Below are 25,411 nucleotides of genomic sequence, written 5' to 3'. Positions count from 1 at the left end.
CTCTCCAATTGAACTTCCTTATCAAAGTGAGTTGTCGTCTGTGAGGTAAGCCACCTCATTTTGTTATTTTATTGATTTTAGAGTATTTTATAGAAATTGGGCGCCTCTTTACCACTTCTGGGCCATATCCCCCCCCCCCCCACTGGCCTGGGTGGGGAACCTTACGCACCTAAACCAAGGTGGGATCCCACTACCTGTGGTAATCAAGGTACGCAGGATCTTTTTACTAAGAGAGCGACCAGACCCAGGATTGCTGGTATACCTGAGTGGAGTCAGGTTTAAACACTCCACTTGCTTGAAGCTGTCGGTTGCCCCGTGTGCAACCCACCTTTGTGAGTACCCCTTTTTCAGAAGTTTTTTTAACACCTATTTATTGAGACATACTGCACCATTTGGGCTCCCGTTGTCTTTGTGTTTTTCCCCTCCAGTACTGTATATTAAAATCTTGTTGATTGAAAGTATGTAACATAAAATGCATCTCTTAACTGCCAACGCTTAGGAATTTTAAAAGACAACTGAAGTGAGAAGGATATGGAGGCTGCCATATTTATTCCCTTTAGTCATAGACTAAAACTAGTCCTTGGTAAGAGTACTTGAAGAAGGTACAGACCGGAACAAAGAACATCTATCAGGTACTAGGCAATGGTACATGTAAGAGTGATGTGCAGGTACTCTGCAGGGGAATGATGAGATTCTTTCTCTATCACACATTCTTCATGCACAATCTGAACATGGATCAGGCCCTAGGCAATGTAACTGTGGGTACATGTAAGGGTGATGTGCAGGTACTCTGCAGGGGAATGAGGGGACTCTTCCTCTATTACACATTCTTCATGCACAATCTGAACATGGATCAGGTCCTAGGCAATGTAACTGTGGGTACATGTAAGAGTGATGTGCAGGTACTCTGCAGGGGAATGAAGAGATTCTTTCTCTATCACACATTCTTCATGCACAATCTGAACATGGATCAGGCCCTAGGCAATGTAACTGTGGGTACATGTAAGAGTGATGTGCAGGTACTCTGCAGGAGAATGAGGAAATTCTTCCTCTATTACACATTCTTCATGCACAATCTGAACATGGATCAGGCCCTAGGAAATGTAACTGGGGGTACATGTAAGGGTGATGTGCAGGTACTCTGCAGGGAAATGAGGGGATTCTTCCTCTATTACACATTCTTCATGCACAATCTGAACATGGATCAGGCCCTAGGCAATGTAACTGTGGGTACATGTAAGGGTGATGTGCAGGAACTCTGCAGGGGAATGAGGGGATTCTTCCTCTATTACACATTCTTCATGCACAATCTGAACATGGATCAGGCCCTAGGAAATTTAACTGTGGGTACATGTAAGAGTGATGTGCAGGTACTCTGCAGGAGAATGGGGAAATTCTTCCTCTATTACACATTCTTCATGCACAATCTGAGCATGGATCAGGCCCTAGGAAGTGTGACTGTGGGTACATGTAAGAGTGATGTGCAGGTACTCTGCAGGGGAATGAGGGGATTCTTCCTCTATTACACATTCTTCATGCACAATCTGAACATGGATCAGGCCCTAGGCAATGTAACTGTGGGTACATGTAAGGGTGATGTGCAGGTACTCTGCAGGAGAATGAGGGGATTCTTCCTCTATTACACATTCTGCATGTACAATCTGAGCATGGATCAGGCCCTAGGCAATGTAACTGGGGGTACATGTAAGAGTGATGTGCAGGTACTCTGCAGGGGAATAAGGAGATTCTTCCTCTATTACACATTCTTCATGCACAATCTGAACCAGGTTTATGGGCGATAGACAACACCTCTGTGTTGAATGTGCACAACATTATCAGTGTATTCCCTGCAGCTCTGTGGAGAGTGCATATGTAGAGTATAGTACTACTGTGTAACAAAGTAAACCTGAGACAAATGAAAGTTGTATACACACCTGGGGCTTCCTCCAGCTCCCTTCAGGCTAATCAGTCCCTCGCTGTCCTCCTCCGCCACCTGGATCTACTGCTATGAGTCCATGTACTTGAGCCAGTCAGGCGCAGTGCGCATGCACACACTCCGCCACCAGGAACGTACTACACCCGCGCAGCACTGTTGCGCAGGTGCAGAATGCTCCTGGCTGTGGAAGCGGCACGTGGTCAGACTGGCTGAATTACCGGGACTCATAGCAGAAGATCCAGGTGGCGGGGGAGGACAGCGAGGGACTGATTAGCCTGAAGGGGGCTGGAGGAAGCCCCAGGCAGTGTTCTCCCCAGAATTCTAGCCGGGTGGAGCACCCGGCTAAAAGAGCCTGGGGAGAACACTGCCCAGGTATGTATAAAACTTTCCTTTTCATCCATCTCAGGTACCCTTTAATTTGTAGTCACCAAACAAAATTTTACCAACATATCAAATTATTTGATTTCATGAGCAAAGGGAGTGCATACATTTGCATAAACCAGCATCAGCGCAGAATTATTTCCATCTCATTGACCATCTCTATTAGTGACACGGCTACACATCAGGCTTTATTCTTACAGCATAGATGTTATTTAGTATATATAAGAGATTTCTGTGTACACATCATATATACAGTCACAATCAGATATGTATATCTGACTTTAAAAATACGGGGACTGCTTTATTGAAGCAGCACAAGTAACTAATTTTGATTGGTTTATTTCATTTTTGTGGACTAAGCACAGCTATTACTGTCTGTATAAATTATTTATGATGACTATTATCTGAGAAACAGAACATTTTATCATATTGTCCATTTTAATTACAGTTTAAATTCATTAGGAGTCGGAGCATTTTTCCCCGACTCCGACTCCAGGCACCCAAAATTGCTCCGACTCCGACTGCACAGCCCTGGGCAAAACACACACTAACTGAACACTATGGGCTCAAATTAACTAAGCATTAGCACGTTGCAAAGTATAAATTACCGACTAGTGAGGTAAATTACCGGCTTGTGCTGTGAATACTTCAGAAAAAGTCAATTCACTAAGATTAAAGCAATTGGTAAAACAAATAAAAAGTTAAGTATTTCTAAGACCTGGCTGGACCTGTCAATAACTAGAAATCAGCATGTGGTAAAATTGACAGACTAGGGAGAAAGCCAAAAGGAAGAGCCACCTGGTCCTGCTACTCACCTCATTTGATCAGATGCACTGTCGGGTGGGACATCAGAAAGAAAAACAAAATACAAGAGCGGCAGCACTTGACTGTCAGGCTATTGGGCAAAAGTGCAGGAATATTGTACTTTGAAGCTACTGGACCTGCCAGGCTCTGGGCGGGCTCAGTGGAGTGCTCATTAAGTGTAATGAAGCGCTCTTTAAACTATCTGAGCCAAGTGAAATGTAACTGCGCACGCTGTGGCTGCATATTGTGCTCAGGGGATAACATTCACTGCTGTTATTGAGCTGCACTGCTGTAGCAATGCAGCTTAGGGAATCAACCCCATGATCTGTTTGTGTTTATCATATGAGGGGGATATAGGAGGACCCCAAGTACTGCTTCCTCCATTACAAGTAATAAACAATCTCCTCTTACCCGGTGATGTGAGGGGCGGCTGATTCTCCATTCTCCACAGGGAGAATATGGCTACACTGGGGGAGAAATGGCATTACTGGGGTGGGGGGACATTACATACTGGAGGATAATGGCAATTCTGGGGACACAAAGGGGACATGGCTGTACTGAGAAAGAAATGGCATTACTGGGGTGGGGGACATTATATACTGGAGGATAATGGCAATGCTGGGGGACACAGGGGGGGCATGGCTATACTGGGGGAGAAATGGCATTACTGGGGTGGGGGGACATTACATACTGGAGGATAATGGCAATTCTGGGGACACAAAGGGGACATGGCTGTACTGGGAAATAAATGGCATTAAATTGCATAATTGTGGGATATCTACCTCTATAAATAATCACACCTCTGTCTCACCTATACTGCTAATAAATACCTCCAATACCATATTAATAGGGAGCCTGAGTATTTCAAATATCACATATACATTTATGGATTATCAAAAGAAATTGCAGTATAACCATAAATCACACACTTTAAAAACACTTAAAAATCTCCTATCCATAGATTAGTGATCACATCAAGGCAATGGGCATATTAATAGGTGCACCTATATTCTTGGATCCGGATATATATCTCTTCAGGCCCCTTTGCTATATTGTGATAAGGATATGGATTGACACCATCCAGTGGACAACCTTGATATCTTCAATCCTCCCGTGTGCAGACTTATGCACACCTCTACATCAAAATTCCATGCGTACGCCCTCATTACATGCATATAAAATTGGATGTGCAAAACCCTCACAGCCAAGCAGCAACCAAAGCAAAATAACAAGCAGGTTTTCCGCAGCACTTCAGAGGTTCACATATATTCACTGCGTTCAGCGGCATCCAGCCATAAGCAGAAGCAGGTACAGCTATAGCCTCCGGACATGCCGGTACTCACACTTCCAGTGGGGTGGTGTATACATGCGGTCTTCGCCGCGCCTATTCAGTCTTAGTCGCCTTCAGCGAGAATTGGACCCATTCAAACACCGCACAACAGCGCGGCATACTTCGGGTGCGAGGCTGGTTAGGGAAGAGGGCGGAGGTACAGGAGGATCAGCGTAGCCAGCGTGATGACGTCACGGACACGTGACGCGTTTCACCATTACGGTTTCTTCAGACGTGTACCCACAGAGGGCGCTCCTGCTATTTATATAGCCAGCCTCCCATCTGCTTGCTAACTAAGTGGATATTATGTTTCCAAATGGCTTTGAGTTGATTAGAGCACCATCTAGTGCCTAGTAAAGATAATGCAACTGTGGAGGAAGTTCACAAGAACACTTTCAAATTCATATCGCTATTCAAGCCATGTGGTTGCATAGAGTTACATTTATATATCCAGAAGGATTCTTTTTTTAGCAATTGCTGATCATAATCGCCTCTTCGTGAACTAATATTCAGTTTGTATATGCCCATTGCTTTCAAATACCTCGGATCAGAATTATGGCATTCTTTAAAATGCATTGCCACTGGGCTTTTTTCATACTTTGATTTAATATTATTCACATGTTCCTGAATTCTAACCTTCAAAGGTCTATAAGTTTTTCCTATGTAAATCTTATTACAACTACATTTTAATTGATAGACTACCTTTTCTGTATTACAGTCAATGTAATCCTTAATCCTATAGCACACTGTATTATCACTATTTGAGAAGGTCTCACCCTTTTGCATAAACGGGCACATCAAACAATCGCAACAGCGAAACATCCCTTTTCCATTCCTTTTAGCTATCCCTGTCTTCCTATCAGGTCCAAACTCACTATTGACCAAAATATCTGACAGGTTCCTTCCTCTCCTGGCAGCTAAATGTGGGTATTCACCTACGAATTTCTTTATCAAAGGATCCCTCCTCAGCAAATGCCAATGTTTTGTCAGGACCTCTTTAATCTCATTACATGCATATAATTGCACATCCAATTATATGCATGTAATGAGGGCGTACGCATGGAATTTTGATGTAGAGGTGTGCATAAGTCTGCACACGGGAAGATATCAAGGTTGTCCACTGGATGGTGTCAATCCATATCCTTATCACAATATAGCAAAGGGGCCTGAAGAGATATATATCCGGATCCAAGAATATAGGTGCACCTATTAATATCAAAAAGTTTAAGGGGCGCTCTTAGGAGAGAGGACAAGTCCCCTACAAATTGGTAAAAGAAAGGAGGGAATTACTACCACCTCCTATGTTCAGCAGCTAATCTCAATAGGTTGGAGTACCCCTGATTCTCAACTCTGTTCACAAAAAATTGTATAAAAAAATATGAGAAGCGCTAGATTTACCATAAATAAATTTTCCTTTTATTAAAATATCCAGAGTAAAATACCAAGAATAGTTGCTTTCTATGGTATCGCATGCATACACACACACACGCCGGCACCAAACCCATACACCCTCACTGGGAGTGTGCTGATGAGCTGTTTTCAAAAAATGATGAATAAAAAAAATTTGCACAAGAAAAACTTTTCCTTAGAGGATCTATTATAAAACATATATATAAGGGGCTATGGGTCACTCCTTCATGAAAAGCCCTCGCGTTATATCCAGTCCTCTTAATGTATTAGCTCACATGCAGATGCTAGAAGATCAATTGCCTCCAATTCTACACTCAAAGGTTACATATGGATCCAAGGCAGAACTGTAAAGCATGCAAAGGTCTCCGTCAGTTTCCCAAATGTACCGGTTAGTGAATGCGGTGAAGAATAGGTCTTACTCACGTAGCCGTTTCAATCAGCACAGGCCACTCTGTTCCAACTTATTCTGATGAAGACACCCGAGAGTGTCGAAACATGTTAATAGATCGTATTGGGGTGCCCCTTTAGATCGTTTGGAATACTTGGCTGAGGTGTGTTTACTTTGGATAAAGGACCTACGCATAATCTGCTGTCGGTATATCCTGGAACGCAAGGAAACACTAGCCAGCGCCGAGACGCAAGGAAGTGACATCACTGTTTGCACTCTGAACTGGAAGTGCCAGTGCTGAACGCTGCGGGGATGTAGCAGCAAGGAAACTGAGACTGGGATCCACGGACGGACACACTGGACGAGAGGTCGGTGACTTATACCGGAGTGGCCCGTGTGACTGAGACGGTTACGTGAGTAATACTTACCCTCCATCGCAATTCATCAGCCGGCTTACTGGGGAAACTGGTGGAGATTACTGCATGCGTCTGACACAGAGTGGCCTGTGCTGATTGAAACGGCTACGTGAGTAAGACCTATTCTTCACCGCATTCACTAACCGGTACATTTGGGAAACTGACGGAGACCTTTGCATGCTTTACAGTTCTGCCTTGGATCCATATGTAACCTTTGAGTGTAGAATTGGAGGCAATTGATCTTCTAGCATCTGCATGTGAGCTAATACATTAAGAGGACTGGATATAACGCGAGGGCTTTTCATGAAGGAGTGACCCATAGCCCCTTATATATATGTTTTATAATAGATCCTCTAAGGAAAAGTTTTTCTTGTGCAAATTTTTTTTATTCATCATTTTTTGAAAACAGCTCATCAGCACACTCCCAGTGAGGGTGTATGGGTTTGGTGCTGGCGTGTGTGTGTGTGTATGCATGCGATGCCATAGAAAGCAACTATTCTTGGTATTTTACTCTGGATATTTTAATAAAAGGAAAATTTATTTATGGTAAATCTAGCGCTTCTCATATTTTTCTATGCACCTATTAATATGCCCATTGCCTTGATGTGATCACTAGTCTATGGATAGGATATTTTTAAGTGTTTTTAAAGTGTGTGATTTATGGTTACACTGCAATTTCTTTTGATAATTAATACATTTATATGTGATATTTGAAATACTCAGGCACATTCCATCTAACACTAATGCTCTCTTCCCCATCTCTCCTATATACAGTTATTGCTGCATACAATCTCTATGCTCATTCATACTATTACTATCCTCATACTTGCCCATGTCTGCACTGATCTCCCCACTGCAATACATCCTGTACAATGCCCAGCAGCCATATATTTGCTAGTTTGGTTCGCGCGAAGTTTCGCAAACCGCAATAGACTTCAGCGGGGAGGCGAACTTGGAAAATAAGAAAAAATTCTGCTGGCCAAAAAAGTGATGGAAAAGATGTTTCAAGGCGTCTAACACCTGGCGGGAGACATGGTTGAGTGGGATAGACGTCAAAAGTCCCGGAAAAAAAAAATTGGTTTTCACGCAGAACAGTGTTTTAAGGGCAGAAATCACATTTAATGCTAAATTGGAGGCCTAAACTACTTTATAACATCTTGCATGTGTATACATCAATCAGGGAGTGTAATTCTTCCTCCCTTCCTCCTCCTCCTCCCTTGTCTTGTCTTCCAGGGATTTGTAGGATGTCAAAAGCCAGCTTACATACATTGGCCGGGAATCGAACCCAGGTCAACTGCTTTAAAGCGGAAAATTGTGTACTTACCTTCGGTAATTTTCCTTTCCTGGAACAAACGATGGCGGCATACCTATGGGTTTAGCCCCGCCCCCTGAACCCGATAGGACAGTCCACATGATAAAAGATTAACCCGCCCCCGCCTCGCCATTCTCGTTAAAAGTAAGTCCTCGAATGGACAAGGAGGGAGGGAATCGTATGCCGCCATCGTTTGTTCCAGGAAAGGAAAATTACCGAAGGTAAGTACACAATTTTCCGCTTTCCTGGAGCAAACATGGCGGCATACCTATGGGATATAACAAATCACCACGAGGGAGGGAAATAGTGCCAAAACAAACAAGTCAATTTATTTCTTAGCTGCAGAAATAACAGATTTTCCAAAATCCAAAGTGGTAAGACAGGCAGGATTGACACGATAATGAGACATAAATGTATTAACAGAAGACCAACCAGCCGCTTTGCATATGGTTTCTACAGACACTTTGGCAAAGGACGCCCAAGAGGACGCCATTCCTCTGGTAGTATGAGCATGTACCCCAGTGGGGACTTCCAAACCCCTCAACCGGTAGCACTGCTGAATGACCTTAACCAACCATGCTGCGATGGTTCGAGCAGAGACTGCCTGACCCTTCCTGTATCCCTGAAAGTTGACAAACAAATTTTCTGAAGCCCTAAATTTGGCTGTGGCCTTCAAATATGCTTTCAAGCACCTTCCCACATCTAAAGGATGTAGACCATCTGACAGGGCAAAGGTCGGAAATGTCAACTCTTGGTTGATATGGAATGCTGAACAGACCTTTGGAACATATTGCAGTACCGGCCTAACTACTACCCTGTCTGGGAAAAATTGCAATAAACGTTCCGAACATCCCAAGGCTTGAATATCAGACACTCTCTTGGCTGAAGATATGGCGGTTAGGAAAACAGTTTTCAGAGTAATCTGTTGAACCGTTGCCGACTCCACCGGATGAAAGGGAGGCGAAGCCAAAGTATCTAGAACCAAGGTCAAGTCCCACTGAGGAAAGAACGGACTCCTTGGTGGACGAATTTTCATAACCGCCTGAATAAATTGAATCACCAATGGATGCTGAGCCCATCTTGCGTCCGTCAGTGCTGACAAGGCTGACACTTGCACCTTTATAGCCGAAAGGCTCAAGTTCCTCTCTACACCAGTCTGCAGGAAATCTAATACATTATAGATCTGTGGAGCCAACGGATCAAATCCCTTTGTCCTTGAAAAGGATATGAACTTCTCCCATATTCTATAATAAGTGGCGTTGGTTGTTGGCTTTCTGGACTTCAGCAAGGTGAAAATAACTTCGTCTGAACACCCCACATCTATGAGCTTTTGCCTTTCAATATCCACACCGCTAAACATAATTTTTGGAGATTGGGGCATAAGAGATTCCCTTGCGCTATCAGATCCGGGATTAACGGCAGCTTGAACGGCTGTTCCACACTGAGACTCATGGCCAGTGCGAACCATGGCCTCCTTGGCCAAAAGGGCAGGATAGCTATGATCGTGACTGATTGTTTTGACAACTTTTGCAGAAGCCTCGGTATTAAGGGTAACGGTGGGAACGCATACCCGAGACTGAATTCCCAATTCTGGGACAGGCAATCCACTCCCGAAGATTGTGGGTGATAGGTCCGACTGAAAAACTTCGGAAGCTTTGCATTCTCTGCCGAGGCGCACAGATCCCATTGTGGCTTTCCCCATCTGTTTACGATCTTCCTGAAGACTGAAGCATTCAGAGCCCACTCGTGTGGGCTGTAAAAGGTCCTGCTGAGGTGATCCGCAAGTTGGTTTTGCGGCCCCGGAATGTAGAGCGCTGACAGACTCTTCAAATTCCTTTGAGCCCAACTCATAATGTGACCGGATTCTTGAAGAAGCCTCTGACTCCTCGTACCTCCTTGCCTGTTTATGTACGACACCGCTGTGGTGTTGTCTATTCTCAACAACACTGCTTGACCTTGTACCCTCTGAACAAAATATTTCAGGGCTAGGAATGCCGCCCGCAGTTCCAGCAGATTTAAAGGCACATCCGTCTGAGAAACACGCCACCTCTTCTGTATCCAGGCCCCCTCGCAATGGGCTCCCCAACCTTCCTGACTGGCGTCCGTGGTTATCACCACTGGTGCATCCGGCAGTATTTGCTTGCAGTTCCTCAGATTTACTGGCTTGATCCACCAAGTCAGGGATTGTTTCACTTCGCCCGGTAAGGATAGCTTCTGCGACAGACTCCATTTGTTCCACCTCCGAAGGAAGAAAGTTTGCAGACCTCTGAGGTTCCAGTGAGCCCACCTCACCATCGGGATGGTTGCGGATAAGGACCCCAGAAGACTTAGGCAATCCGACGCTGTTAGAAAACTTGAGTCTAAGGCCCATCTGACCCTCCCCATCAGGGACTGGATCTTCGGTTCTGGTAAACAAATTCTGTTCTCCACCGTCATAAATCTTGCCCCCAGAAAAACCAGGTCCTGGGCAGGGCTCAACTGGCTCTTGCGAAAATTTATAATCCAACCCAATGATTGTAGAAGAGCTAGCACCACCCCTTGATGTTGCAACAGGGTCTCGCGATCTTGATGTAACAGAAGAATATCGTCGAGATAATGGTACACTCGAATTCCCCTCAATCTCAATTCTGCAATCACCGGTAGCAACACCTTCGAAAAGGTCCTCGGGGATGTTGACAGGCCGAACGGAAGACACTGGAACTGGAAATGCTGACCTTCCACTGCGAACCTGAGATACCTTTGGAACTGCTTCACTATGGGGATATGCAGATAAGCATCTTGCAAATCGATTGTACCCATCCAATCTCCTACTTGCACCAGCTTTACGATCGTCTGAAGAGACTCCATTTTGAAATGCTGCACCTTTATGAACTGGTTAAGATACTTTAGATCCAGCACCGGCCTCCAACCTCCCGAAGACTTTGGGACCACGAATAGCGGTGAATAGATTCCTAAAAAGAGTTGTTGAGATGGAACCGGTACAATCGCGTTGTTTTCCTGAAGAGAAACTACGAAGTCCATAATCGCCTGCCTCTTTGAAATTTGGGACGGAACTCTTGTTGACACAAACTTGTCTCGGGGTGGCTTTTTCCTGAAATTCCAGAAATGCCCCTTGCTTATAGTCTTTAGTACCCAGTGCTCCTTCACTACCTCCACCCAGTCTCTCCAAAAGTATTTTAATCTGGCTCCGACCGGGAATGACTGGGTGGGCGTATTCTCAAAAAGACTTCTGTCCCTGCTGAGAGGTAGACGCTGCCTTTGCCTTATTTGACTTGAGGAAAGACGACTGCGTGCCCCTCCAATTTCGGTTAAACGGCTTTCCAGGCCTATACGACTTGGCTTGCTGAAACCTGTTTGAAAACGACCTTGTTGGATACTGCTGCTGGGTTTGCCGCGGCTTCCGGTCTTGGGGAATCAGCCCAGACTTCCCCCCAGTGACCTTGGATATTGCTTGATCCATTTCTGCTCCAAAGAAATGAACTCCATCATAGGGTATCTTACACCAATTATTCTGGGAGGAGGCATCAGCCGACCACGGCTTCAACCAAAGGGCCCTCTTAGCTGTAACAGTGCATAACATTGCCCTAGAGGATGACCGAATCGTGTCTATGGCCGCCTCTCCTATGTAATCTCCCAACTTCAGCTCATCCCGAGCCCGAATGATCTCCTGCTTCTCTAAGTCTGAATTCACTGCCGTCTCTATGTTGTTCACCCATACTTTAATCGCTTTGGCCAGGGACGTGAGGGCTATAGCCGGCTTGCAAGCCGCCCCAGATGCCAAAAACGCCTTCTTCAGGTCGACATCAATCTTTCTATCCAATGGATTCTTAAAGGATATTGCGTTGTCCTTTGGCAGCGTTACATGCTGCGCAAGCCTCATGATCGAGGCATCTATCACTGGTGCCGAATCTAGTAACTTTGCATCCTCCTCACTTAGTGGGTAAATCTTTGAAAAGCGATTGGCTAATGAGGACTTCTGGTCTACCTTCTTCCATTCCCTTACCATCACTTCCTTAATCACCTTCATTAAAGGAAATGAATTTGGTTGTTTATCCAGATGTGGATAATATTTGTCCTGCTCAACTTGGCCTTCCCACCTGCCCCAATGCAGGCTAACACATTACAAAAATAAGGCAAAGATGGTACCTTCAGCCGAAGCTCACTTGCCGCAGTGCAGACCTCAGAAGAGACGCCAGAAGCGACCACAGGAATGCGCAGGATCCGCGCCCGAGTACCACCAGAAGGACCCCTGCGAGCCGTCAGAGTGTCCGGACAGACGCCGCTCCACCGCCTCCACTCGTGCAAATGCCGGGTTTAGAAGGCGCGCATCCCCCTTCCACTTCCGGCCAAGAAGAACAGGCGGCCAATCAGAGCGGAGTCCCACCTCTCGCGAGAGGTCAGGCGGCAACGTCACTGCTGCCCTGCGCTCCACAGCGGCTGTCAGCCAGGGAGAGGAGGAAGCTCCCGGTAAGCTAAACACCTCCCTGCATCTTTTAGCCCCGTTTAGAGGCCGCAATGCTCCACCTACTGTGCGGGAGAGGCTGAACACGCACAGTACAGCTCACTGCTCAAAAAAAAACAATTTTAAAGAAAAAGAGCAGCCCTGGGGAAAAATGACAAAATCCAACGTGAACTTGTCCAATCGAGGACAGGAAAAGAGAATGGCGAGGCGGGGGCGGGTTAATCTTTTATCATGTGGACTGTCCTATCGGGTTCAGGGGGCGGGGCTAAACCCATAGGTATGCCGCCATGTTTGCTCCAGGAAAGGCAGTTATGCTCCCCACTATGCCACCAACACTACATTCTGAAGCCAGCCTAGCATGTACCATTGTGATATACCCAAGAGAAAAATGAGCTTGCTTAGGGATTTGTAGGATGTCAAAAGCAACCTCACATACATTGGCCAGGCCCAGAAATTTAACCATTCAGTAAATGTTACCACCCATACTTAGATGACACTGAATGGAGGGGAGGAGGGTGAAATTGACTGGAGGGGGAGGGGGGGGTGGGATGGTGACAGTGAGTGGGGAGGATGATTAGACAGTGGCCAGAGTCCTGCGGCTGGGATATCCTGCAGCCAAAAACGGTACGTTCCCCGGGACCCCATGCAGCCTGGGACAGGGGACCCCAAATCCGGGACGTGTCCCTGCTAAAGCAGGAGATCTAGTCGCCGTATGTAAGAGAGCTGGGTGCAGAGCGGGGAGCACATCCTGGCTGGAGGCAGCATCTGTTTAGTGATACATTTATTATGCAGCTTATTGCCCAGGAGGGGAGGGGGTGCTACTGACTGTGCCTTCTGTGGCTGCAGCTCCCAAGCACTGTGAGTCAGACAGGAGAAAAGCCCTGTGTGACTGCTCACATTCCATCTAACACTAATGCTCTCTACCCCATCTCTCCTATATACAGTTATTGCTGCATACAATCTCTATGCTCATTCATACTATTACTATCCTCATACTTGCCCATGTCTGTACTGATCTCCCCACTGCAATACATCCTGTACAATGCCCAGCAGCCATATATGTGCTAGTATATAACAAGAATCACACAATTACCTCTTCCAACAACGTCTCCTCTCCACATCCTGCAACTTCTCTTCTTTTTGCTGTTACATCATTTCCTGTGTGTGTGATCGCCATCTTGTGGTGAATAGACTAACTGCAGCCTCTGTTTGTGGGATCTCCTTTACTAAGAGTTGCAGATTGCCTATAAAGCTCATGATGAACCAGAACCCCTAGGAGTGTGTAAGGGTTTAAAAGAAACCAAAATGGACTAAATGTTAAGCAATACAGAAATTTGCCTTCTTAAAACAGAAGGTATTTGTGATTATTCAAAGTGGAGTGAGCATATGATGTCTCCCACAATGCATCACTGCTGAATATGCAAATCACTCCTTTATTGTCCCCGTCAGCTAAACACACCCCCAAAACCGCTGGAATGCAATGATGTTTAATCTTGTTAATATTACAGAGCCTCAATAATCCAACATGAATACAGACTGGCTGATCAAAGTATAAATAACTCGCACACCACGCAAGCAGTGAATGCAAAAAGATGTATATTGAATACAAAATGTCACAATGATAGAAAACAGCTGGTTACATCAGACATAACATCACAGAAAGTGACAATTACAATAAAATTATTATGGAGTCAATGTGCAGCATAAACATGGCAATATATTACATACAATGAGCACACTTGTTACAGACAAAACGTCAGTGAAACTAATCAGCATCCGGCATAAAAGCGACATCAGCCATGAAGCTAAGAAGAGATGCAATATCAATACAAAGACTCCATAATGTGGATATAGCCTGACAGCGCGCTGTTTCGGTACCACCCTTCATCAGAGGGTATATGCCAGTCTGCTCCTTTCAGTAGCTGCACCATATCGTGCCAGTTCCAACCTTAAATACCTGCTAAGGTGAAAGACGCCCGTCCTGGACACCTGGGCGCACCCATCTGATGTACAGGAACCGTGCGTTACCCGACGTCACTTCCGCTCCCAAGCGCCCTCGCTCTCAGCCCGGCCAGCCATACAGGGACGACCAGCCATCCCCAATATGGCCGCCGCGCGAGCGATGGGTCTGGACATCGCTATTAATTGCATAAATAGAAGCAGGGAAGCAAAATAAACAGTGAGTCAGCGATTTAGTAAAGTCCATGGAGCGGGTCTTTGTCTTTAATGCATTCCAGTGTCCAGGAAACAGGGCTTCTTATACACAGAGTATCACAATATGTAGAAAAAATAAAAACAATAAGTTAATACTACCACTGGAGCAGTAAGTCACTAGTACATCAGTTAAAGGGGAAGGATCATAAAAATTCGTCTAGTCAAAAATGGTAAATTTGTAAAGGTCAAAATGCCGAGATCAATAGATAGTCCCCCAATAGTCCCACCCCTATCTCAAAAAAGGTGATAAGTCCACCTCCTCATTCATACCGCTTGGTACTTTACTGTTAAGCTTATAGATCCAGTACAACTCCCTCTGGAGTAGCTTCTGCTCCAGATCACCTCCCCTAAATGACGGGGTCACCTCCTCTATCACCCTAAACCTCAGCTGCGTAACATTGTGTCCTGCCTCTAAAAAATGTCGAGCTACTGGAGAGTCCATCTCACTGCAGCGTATATTGCTGCGGTGTTCACTAATCCTGGTACGAACGTCTCTTGTTGTCTGACCCACATATAACTTCCCACATGGACAAAAGAGACATACACTACACACTTCGTTGAACAATTGGCAAAGCCCTTTAAAGTGAATCGCTCCCCTGTAAAGGGATGTGGAAAGGAAGGCCCTCTCTGTACATAACTGCATTGGGCACAATGACCACATGGGAACATACCAGTTGGTCTGGGTAAGCTGTTTAGCCAGTTGTCTTGACTTCGAGTCGGAATGCTGGTGTTCCTAGCATGAAACAAAGAGTCACGTAAGTTCCTAGAACATCGAAATGCGCATATGGGTTGGTCACGAAATACCTCAGCCACAGCTGGATCACTATGCAAAACATGCCAGTGTTTCCTGACAATGTCCCGAGCCTGAAGAGATAAGGGAGAGTATGCTAGAACCATAGGAATTCGTGAGGACCGTGTTTGAAAATTGCTAGCAAGCAAAGAAGAGCGTTCTCTACTAGCAGCTCTTTCAAGGGCCCGCTCGAGGACTTTAATGTCGTACCCCCTCTGTTTAAAGTTAGAAAACATAACCCGTGCTTCCTGAAAAAAAGCCTCATCTGTGGAAGAAATCCGTCGCAACCGCAGGAACTGACTATAGGGAAGACCTTTTTTGAGCCTCTGTGGATGGTAACTTGTGGCCTGCAGATAGGTGTTTTTGTCAGTAGGTTTTCTATATGGGGCTGTTTGTATATGTCCTTCCTGGATGGAAACCAGGACGTCCAAAAATTGCACCTGTGTCGGACTGTAGTCCAAGTTTACTCGAGCTTGATTGTGATCTTTTCAATTTTTTTAGGACCTTACGCATTAAAGCCTTCTTTACTAACCAGCACTTTACCAGCCGATCGTCCTCGACTGATCATCCTTTTCCACCCGAAGTTGACCTTACGATGTGCAGGGCTAAAAGTAAGTGGTCACCACCTACAACTTGTCATTCAGTGGAGACCTTTATTCATCTTGTCCAGCGTGATCTCCGCAATGTCGGTAGGCCGCGTCACCACCCCCATTCCAATTTATCGTTTCAGGAGCGACAGGCGCTCCATTCACTTTGTTCTGATCCAGGGGTGGTGATCAAGCCTGCCGATAAAGGCGGGGCCACGGTGGTCATGAATAGTTCAGATTATAGACAGGAGGTATTAAAGGACTTACGATGCCTGATTTGTGAAAAATACATAAAAAAAGTTAGATACCTGTGTGTGTTTGCAAGGCACGGAGGACGCCGTCCGCGCCCTCCGTGCCGTTCCGCCTGGTCCCCGCTGCTTAATATGCCCCCGAACGGTCCCCGACCGCGCGGCCCGGGTCGTGCTCCCCAGCCTGTACCAAGATGGCCGCCGGAGCTGGCCGCGGCTGCGCAGTCCGCATAGCCGCGAGTGCGGCTGCGCAGCTCTAAGGCCAACCCCCCGATCCACGTAACAGTAGCGTGGATCGGGAGTTGGCCTTGGAGCTGCGCAGCCGAACTCGCAGCTATGCGGACTGCGCAGCCGCGGCCAGCTCCAGCGGCCATCTTTGTGAAGGCTGGAGAGCCCGACCCGGGCCGTGCGTTCGGTGGTCGTTCGGGGGCATATTAAGCAGCGGGGACCAGGCGGAACGGCACGGAGGGCGCGGACGGCGTCCTCCGTGCCTTGCAAACACACACAGGTATCTAACTTTTTTTATGTATTTTTCACAAATCAGGCATCGTAAGTCCTTTAACCTCCCCAGCGTTCAATTTCCCCAGGATTTCTGTGCAAACAGTGATAAAATTTATTTTTAAAACTTTTTTTTTTCTGTAACTTGCCAAAATGTGTCAAGCAAGGGTCTAGTATACGGTGCAGGAGAGTATTGATGTGAATGCATGTTTACACTGTTCACAGCATGTTTTTTTTGAACTGACATTTCTGTCCATACCGCTAGGGAGGTTAAGACAGCTAAGTGATACCAACGTTTATTTACAAGTTTCATGGGATCCTACTTCCCTGATTAAATGTGAGATTGATGGAGTGACTATTCATGCTTTTCAGGTTGGCATTATCTCAAAACAGCTGTCTGATTTTCTCTTGACTCCTTTTCCTTACTCCTCTTTTTTATGTTCTTCCAAAAATTCATAAGGCACTTGTCCACCCCCCCGGGAGACCTATTGTGGCGGGTACTAACTCTGTTTTTCAACCACTGGCCATTTTGCTCGATCAGGTTCTCCGTCCTAGGGTTTCTTGCATGCGGTCTTTTCTGCTTGACACAACCGATTTCCTTTCTAAACTTGTAGGTTTCGGGTCCTTTCACTCTCCTGTTTTTCTGTGCACGATGGATGTCACTAGTCTGTACACTTCTATCCCTCACTCTGTGGGCATATCTGTGGTCCGGACGAACTTGGCTAAAATGAAGTTGTCCCCTCTGCTAAGTGACTTTCTTTTGAGATTATTGGAACTGGTTCTGACTAGAAACTATTTCCGATTTGAGGATCATTTTTTTCAACAGCAACAAGGAACTGCTATGGGAAGTAATGTGGCCCCTAGTTACGCAAATCTCTTTATGGAAGCATTTGAGGATAGGTTTGTGTACGCGCATCCTTTGTACCTCAGTCATGCATTATGCTGGCTGAGGTACATTGATGACGTGTTCTTGATCTGGTCAGGTCCTGAGGAGGCACTGCTGGCATTTAAACATGATCTTGACAACTCACTCTCTACCATCACCATCAGCTTGGACTACAGTCCGACACAGGTGCATTTTTTGGACGTCCTGGTTTCCATCCAGGAAGGACATATACAAACAGCCCCATATAGGAAACCTACTGACAAAAGCACCTATCTGCAGGCCACAAGTTACCATCCACAGAGGCTCAAAAAAGGTCTTCCCTATAGTCAGTTTCTGCGGTTGCGACGGATTTCTTCCACAGATGAGGCTTTTTTTCAGGAAGCACGGGTTATGTTTTCTAACTTTAAACAGAGGGGGTACGACATTAAAGTCCTCGAGTGGGCCCTTAAAAGAGCTGCTGGTAGAGAACGCTCTTCTTTGCTTGCTAGCAATTTTCAAACATGGTCCTCACGAATTCCTATGGTTCTAGCATACTCTCCCTTAGCTCTTCAGGCTCGGGACATTGTCAGGAAACACTGGCATGTTTTGCATAGTGATCCAGCTGTGGCTGAGGTATTTCGTGACCAACCCATATGCGCATTTCGACGTTCTAGGAACTTACGTGACTCTTTGGTTCATGCTAGGAACACCAGCATTCCGACTCGAAGTCAAGACAACTGGCTCAGCAGCTTACCCAGACCAACTGGTATGTTCCCATGTGGTCATTGTGCCCAATGCAGTTATGTACAGAGAGGGCCTTCCTTTCCACATCCCTTTACAGGGGAGCGATTCACTTTAAAGGGCTTTGCCAATTGTTCAACGAAGTGTGTAGTGTATGTCTCTTTTGCCCATGTGGGAAGTTATATGTGGGTCAGACAACAAGAGACGTTCGTACCAGGATTAGTGAACACCGCAGCAATATACGCTGCAGTGAGATGGACTCTCCAGTAGCTCGACATTTTTTAGAGGCAGGACACAATGTTACGCAGCTGAGGTTTAGGGTGATAGAGGAGGTGACCCCGTCATTTAGGGGAGGTGATCTGGAGCAGAAGCTACTCCAGAGGGAGTTGTACTGGATCTATAAGCTTAACAGTAAAGTACCAAGCGGTATGAATGAGGAGGTGGACTTATCACCTTTTTTGAGATGGGGTGGGGCTATTGGGGGACTATCTATTGATCTCGGCATTTTGACCTTTACAAATTTACCATTTTTGACTAGACGAATTTTTATGATCCTTCCCCTTTAACTGATGTACTAGTGACTTACTGCTCCAGTGGTAGTATTAACTTATTGTTTTTATTTTTTCTACATATTGTGATACTCTGTGTATAAGAAGCCCTGTTTCCTGGACACTGGAATGCATTAAAGACAAAGACCCGCTCCATGGACTTTACTAAATCGCTGACTCACTGTTTATTTTGCTTCCCTTCTTCTATTTATGCAATTAATAGCGATGTCCCGACCCATCGCTCCCGCTCGCGCGGCGGCCATATTGGGGATGGCTGGTCGTCCCTGTATGGCTGGCCGGGCTGAGAGCGAGGGCGCTTGGGAGCGGAAGTGACGTCGGGTAACGCACGGTTCCTGTACATCAGATGGGTGCGCCCAGGTGTCCAGGACGGGCGTCTTTCACCTTAGCAGGTATTTAAGGTTGGAACTGGCACGATATGGTGCAGCTACTGAAAGGAGCAGACTGGCATATACCCTCTGATGAAGGGTGGTACCGAAACAGCGCGCTGTCAGGCTATATCCACATTATGGAGTCTTTGTATTGATATTGCATCTCTTCTTAGCTTCATGGCTGATGTCGCTTTTATGCTGGATGCTGATTAGTTTCACTGACGTTTTGTCTGTAACAAGTGTGCTCATTGTATGTAATATATTGCCATGTTTATGCTGCACATTGACTCCATAATAATTTTATTGTAATTGTCACTTTCTGTGATGTTATGTCTGATGTAACCAGCTGTTTTCTATCATTGTGACATTTTGTATTCAATATACATCTTTTTGCATTCACTGCTTGCGTGGTGTGCGAGTTATTTATACTTTAATCAGAGTTTGTAGGGCCACGTTGGTGGCTCGGTTTATTTACTTAGCACCCAATATTGGTTTTTGTCGCTGTCATATTTATCGGGTGTGCATACCTCCTTTTGTAAATACAGACTGGCTGATCCTCATCAGTGCATGGCTTGGATTAATATTGCTTGATGGGGAAGGGCTTGGAACACCCTCTCAGTTACAGATTGCCTATCAAGCTAAACAATCTATTGTCATAATTATTATTATTTTCAGTTGCTACCTAGCAGCCTCATCTACAGATACATCACATATAAAATAACAAGAAAAATAACAAATCATTATTATTATTACGCAGACAGTTGCTGGAGATAAAGAGCTGTCATATGGATGTGTCTCCATGGTTACAGGAAGTGTCAGTTTCTTGCAGCAGACTGGGAGGAAGAGGCAGAGTTACAGGAGAAGCTGCGGAGGAATGCTCGCGGGGAGGTCCTGTAAGCAAGAGAAGCACACAGCGCTCTGCTTATGCCGGGGACACTCGGGGTGCAGGGACACAGAGGATCTGTCTGCCTTACATTCTGTTCTGGTGGGTGGCAGCATGGTGGTAAGCCTTTATCTAATGGGCATTACTGTAATCAGCTGCACACAATACAGGACACAGGGCACATAGCGGGGGACACACAGCGCTCTGCTTATGCCAGGGACACTCGGGGTGCAGGGACACAGGGCACATAGCGGGGGACACACAGCGCTCTGCTTATGCCTGGGGCACTCGGGGTGCAGGGACACAGAGGATCTGTCTGCCTTACATTCTGTTCTGGTGGGTGGCAGCATGGTGGTAAGCCTTTATCTAATGGGCATTACTGTAATCAGCTGCATACAATACAGGACACAGTGCACATAGCGGGGGACACACAGCGCTCTGCTTATGCCGGGGACACTCGGGGTGCAGGGACACAGAGGATCTGTCTGCCTTACATCCTGTTCTGGTGGGTGGCAGCATGGTGGTAAGCCTTTATCTAATGGGCATTACTGTAATCAGCTGCACACAATACGGGACACAGAGCACATAGCGGGGGACACACAGCGCTCTGCTTATGCCGGGGACACTCGGGGTGCAGGGACACAGAGGATCTGTCTGCCTTACATGCTGTTCTGGTGGGCGGCAGCATGGTGGTAAGCCTTTATCTAATGGGCATTACCGTAATCAGCTGCACACAATACAGGACACAGTGCACATAGCGGGGGACACACAGCGCTCTGCTTATGCCGGGGACACTCGGGGTGCAGGGACACAGAGGATCTGTCTGCCTCACATTCTGTTCTGGTGGGCGGCAGCATGGTGGTAAGCCTTTATCTAATGGGCATTACCGTAATCAGCTGCACACAATACAGGACACAGTGCACATAGTGGGGGACACACAGCGCTCTGCTTATGCAGGGGACACTCGGGGTGCAGGGACACAGAGGATCTGTCTGCCTTACATTCTGTTCTGGTGGGCGGCAGCATGGTGGTAAGCCTTTATCTAATGGGCATTACCGTAATCAGCTGCACACAATACAGGACACAGTGCACATAGCGGGGGACACGCAGCACTCTGCTTATGCCGGGGACACTCGGGGTGCAGGGACACAGAGGATCTGTCTGCCTTACATTCTGTTCTGGTGGGAGGAGCATGGTGGTAAGCCTTTATCTAATGGGCATTACTGTAATCAGCTGCACACAATACGGGACACAGGGCACATAGCGGGGGACACGCAGCACTCTGCTTATGCCGGGGACACTCGGGGTGCAGGGACACAGAGGATCTGTCTGCCTTACATTCTGTTCTGGTGGGTAGCAGCATAGTGGTAAGCCTTTATCTAATGGGCATTACTGTAATCAGCTGCACACAATACGGGACACAGGGCACATAGCGGGGGACACACAGCGCTCTGCTTATGCCAGGGACACTCGGGGTGCAGGGACACAGAGGATCTGTCTGCCTTACATCCTGTTCTGGTGGGAGGAGCATGGTGGTAAGCCTTTATCTAATGGGCATTACTGTAATCAGCTGCACACAATAAGGGACACAGGGCACATAGCGGGGGACACACAGTGCTCTGCTTATGCCGGGGACACTCGGGGTGCAGGGACACAGAGGATCTGCCTTACATGCTGTTCTGGTGGGCGGCAGCATGGTGGTAAGCCTTTATCTAATGGGCATTACTGTAATCAGCTGCACACAATAAGGGACACAGGGCACATAGCGGGGGACACACAGCGCTCTGCTTATGCCGGGGACACTTGGGGTGCAGGGACACAGAGGAGCTGTCTGCCTTACATTCTGTACTGGTGGGAGGAGCATGGTGGTAAGCCTTTATCTAATGGGCATTACCGTAATCAGCTGCACACAATAAGGGACACAGGGCACATAGCGGGGGACACACAGCGCTCTGCCTATGCCGGGGACACTCGGGGTGCAGGGACACAGAGGATCTGTCTGCCTTACATTCTGTTCTGGTGGGTGGCAGCATGGTGGTAAGCCTTTATCTAATGGGCATTACCGTAATCAGCTGCACACAATACGGGACACAGGGCACATAGCGGGGGACACACAGCCATTCCTGCTCAGCCTAAATACATATATTGCAGTGGCTGGTAGACTCAGGGGCGGCACAATCACGTCAGAATCTGGTACAGCACATTATGCACGGGGGAGGGGGACACACAGAGGTCTGCCATTGCCATCAATATATGTCATGGCTAACAACACAAGATGGGCCAACATCACTCCGCACATGGGGGGTACACAGAGGTCTGCCATGCATACTGCTCCGCTCTGGATGGGGAGGGGGGATCTTTCCTCGCACAGCCACAACTATACATGCATTTCTGTGCATTGTCTGCTGAGCTGAAGCAAGTGAGTGTGCAGAATGTGGCACACATACCATTACATGTATAGATCTGCTTACAGTATACAGTAAGGCTCTGGTCACAGTGTGTCTTTGTAGCATAACAGCCGAGGTTTGCCACACTGCAATGCACCACCTATGTGATGTTCACAATGCAGCAGGTGCGTTGCAGTGTAATGGTGTCCACATAGATGCCCCTGAATTTTATAGTCTCTGCTACTGCTGAGGTCTAAAGCAGAAGAGACCCCGAGCCTCAATGTACTGCAGTGACACCCAGATGCCCTGTGGCCAGTGCTATAGTCCACTCCTGGGCTGACAATGCTTTAGCTGTAACTGGTAAAGCACAACAGTGCTTCTACTTTATGAGAACACTAAGGAGCGCTAACCTTCCACACAAGCTGCTGGTTAATTTCTACAGATGCCCTATAGAAAGCGGTATGACTAATTGCATGCCGGCCTGGTACAACAGCTGCACCAAGGCTGCCAGAGAAGTAAAACCCCCATTATCCGGCACTGACGCGGATTGGCAAATGCCGGATAAGTGTAGTTTCTGGTTGCTTGAGGGTCAATGTAAAAAATAGGCCTAGCTGGGGGGGCGTGCCTGCAGCTCGTCCATGACAGACATGCTGTGTTAGAGCTCTGTGTTCAGGCCTCAAACGCAACACTTTCAGCAGCCAGGAAACCTTCCAAAATGAACCTGGAGACACAGGAGACCCCTATGATCCTGGAGGTCAGCAATAAAAGGAAGATGGGGAAGACTAAACTTTAAAAGCTCCCAGAGTTATTTGCAGGCATGCAGGCCCGCGCTATCAGCAAAGATGGCAATGGCTCCCTCCCCCATCCAGACTCTGGAGCAATCAACCGTGACACAGCAAGAACAGATCTATCAGCCCCAGCTCGAAGTGGTGATTCATCACCTGACACTGCCTCACCTTCCTCTCGCAGCCCGGTCAAGTCTCGTCAGAGGACAGAAGAACCCAGTGATCAGGTAGGCCAGACTCCACACACAGATCCTCCAGCAGCAGCAGCTCCCATAAAAACATTCCCCGCCTCAGACCAGAAACTTACACAGGCATACATGAAAGAAATGCTGCTCTCATTCAAGACATCCCTCTCACTGGAATTTACAGCCATCACAAATAGCCTGCAAATGTCCCTCTCCTCACTCGGGGACAGAATTGCCAGAAATGAGGAGCACATTGCTGCACTTACCACAGAACACAACAAAACAGTTAACATACTGGAGGACAATCAAACTGACATTAGCTGGCTGAAATCCAAAGCAGCAGATCTCGAGGATCGCAATCGCCGCTGCAACTTTAAATTTAGAGGCATTGAGGAAATTATCACCCCTGCACAGTTAAGGGAATACGTCACCAAGCAAACAAAATCTGCATTGCCACAACTTGCAGACATTGAAGCTGCTATAGAAAGAATCCACAGATTACCAAAACCATCTAATTTACCTGCATCCACCCCAAGAGATGTAATCTGCTGTTTCCAGTTCTATATAACTAAAGAGAGCCTGCTCCAGATAATACGCACAAAAGGTTCGCTACCAGATCCCTTCAGTCATATCTCCCTCTACACAGATCTCTCCCAAGCCACCCTGGCCAACAGGAAGGAACTCTAACCCATTACAAAAATCCTCAGAGAGCATAGTATTCAATACCGCTGGGGCTTCCCCACCAAACTTCTGATACCAAAAGATGGAAAATTCCTAGCTGTCACATCATTAGCAGATGGATACAAGCTACTCAAGACATGGAATATCCCTCTCCCAGACAACCCAGGGAAATCTCCCCATCCTAGAGAAGTGGCTAAAATCTCCCAATCCTGGCAACGTAAATCTTAAGAGGCAGACTGAATACAGTCTCTCCGCCTTTACTTTCACCACCTAGCTGATGTACTCCTCTAAACTCCCAGATGACCAGCTATTGCCTCCCAATGGAGAATTATATTGCAGTCCAAGTACACATACCTCGAGTTTAAGTTCTGCTATATGTGAGAAGCGAATTAATCTATGCCTCATCCCAGCCTTTCCAATTGGTCTATCCCTCCCTACACCCCTCCCCCTCCCATGGCCGGAATCATCTATTAACACTTCTGCTAAAACTCACCCTGAGCAGATTTCCATAACTTCCTGGTACAGCACCTCCCCACCTATGATATGGCTATAAATATTACCTCAATAAATGCCAAGGGGCTAAATAATCCAATTAAGAGGCACTCCCTTTGGAAGGAAACACTCACCCACAAGACAGACGACCTCTTTGTTCAAGAGACTCACCTAACGGACTCTAATTCTGCTCTGTTCCACAAGAACGATTCATCCTATTAATAGGGACTATCAATAACATAGAGGTCACTCTCCTACACCTATATGCACCAAATACAGGACAATATAAGTTCATCAAGAAAACTATCCTTAAAGAGGAACTCCAGTGAAAATAATGTAGTAAAAAAAGTGCTTCATTTTTACCATAATTATGTATAAATGATTTAGTCAGTGTTTGCTCATTGTAAAATCTTTCCTCTCCCTGATTTACATACTGACATTTATCACATGGTGAGATTTTTACTGTGGGCAGGTTATGTAGCTGCTGCTAGCTGTTTTGGCTGTCAGAGACAGCTGTAAGCAGCTATTCCCTGTCTGTGAACATTGTTACATTGTGACAGTTTGCCCAGAGTACCGCGGTCCTCAAAGCTTCTTGTGGGAGGGGTTTCAGCACAAAATCAGTCATACAACGCCCCCTGATGGTCTGTTTGTGAAAATCATATTTTTCATGTAAAAGGGG

General features: G+C 46.5%; 1 protein-coding gene across 1 annotated transcript in view; it reads right to left on the bottom strand.

Annotated features, from left to right (window-relative positions):
- LOC137535455 (zinc finger protein 585A-like) overlaps window positions 1–13,569 on the bottom strand; it is a 110,722-nt gene extending 97,153 nt beyond the window's left edge. Inside the window, exon 1 of the mRNA XM_068257287.1 lies at window positions 13,533–13,569. Within this exon, the coding sequence (XP_068113388.1) occupies window positions 13,533–13,560 (28 nt within the window). The 5' untranslated portion in view covers window positions 13,561–13,569. The remainder of the gene's footprint in view (window positions 1–13,532) is intronic.
- Between the last annotated feature and the right edge of the window lie 11,842 nt (window positions 13,570–25,411).

This window comes from Hyperolius riggenbachi, chromosome 10 (assembly GCF_040937935.1).
Source record: "Hyperolius riggenbachi isolate aHypRig1 chromosome 10, aHypRig1.pri, whole genome shotgun sequence".
NCBI classification, from domain to species: Eukaryota; Metazoa; Chordata; class Amphibia; order Anura; family Hyperoliidae; genus Hyperolius; species Hyperolius riggenbachi.
This window is presented reverse-complemented; position numbering and strand designations above follow the sequence as displayed.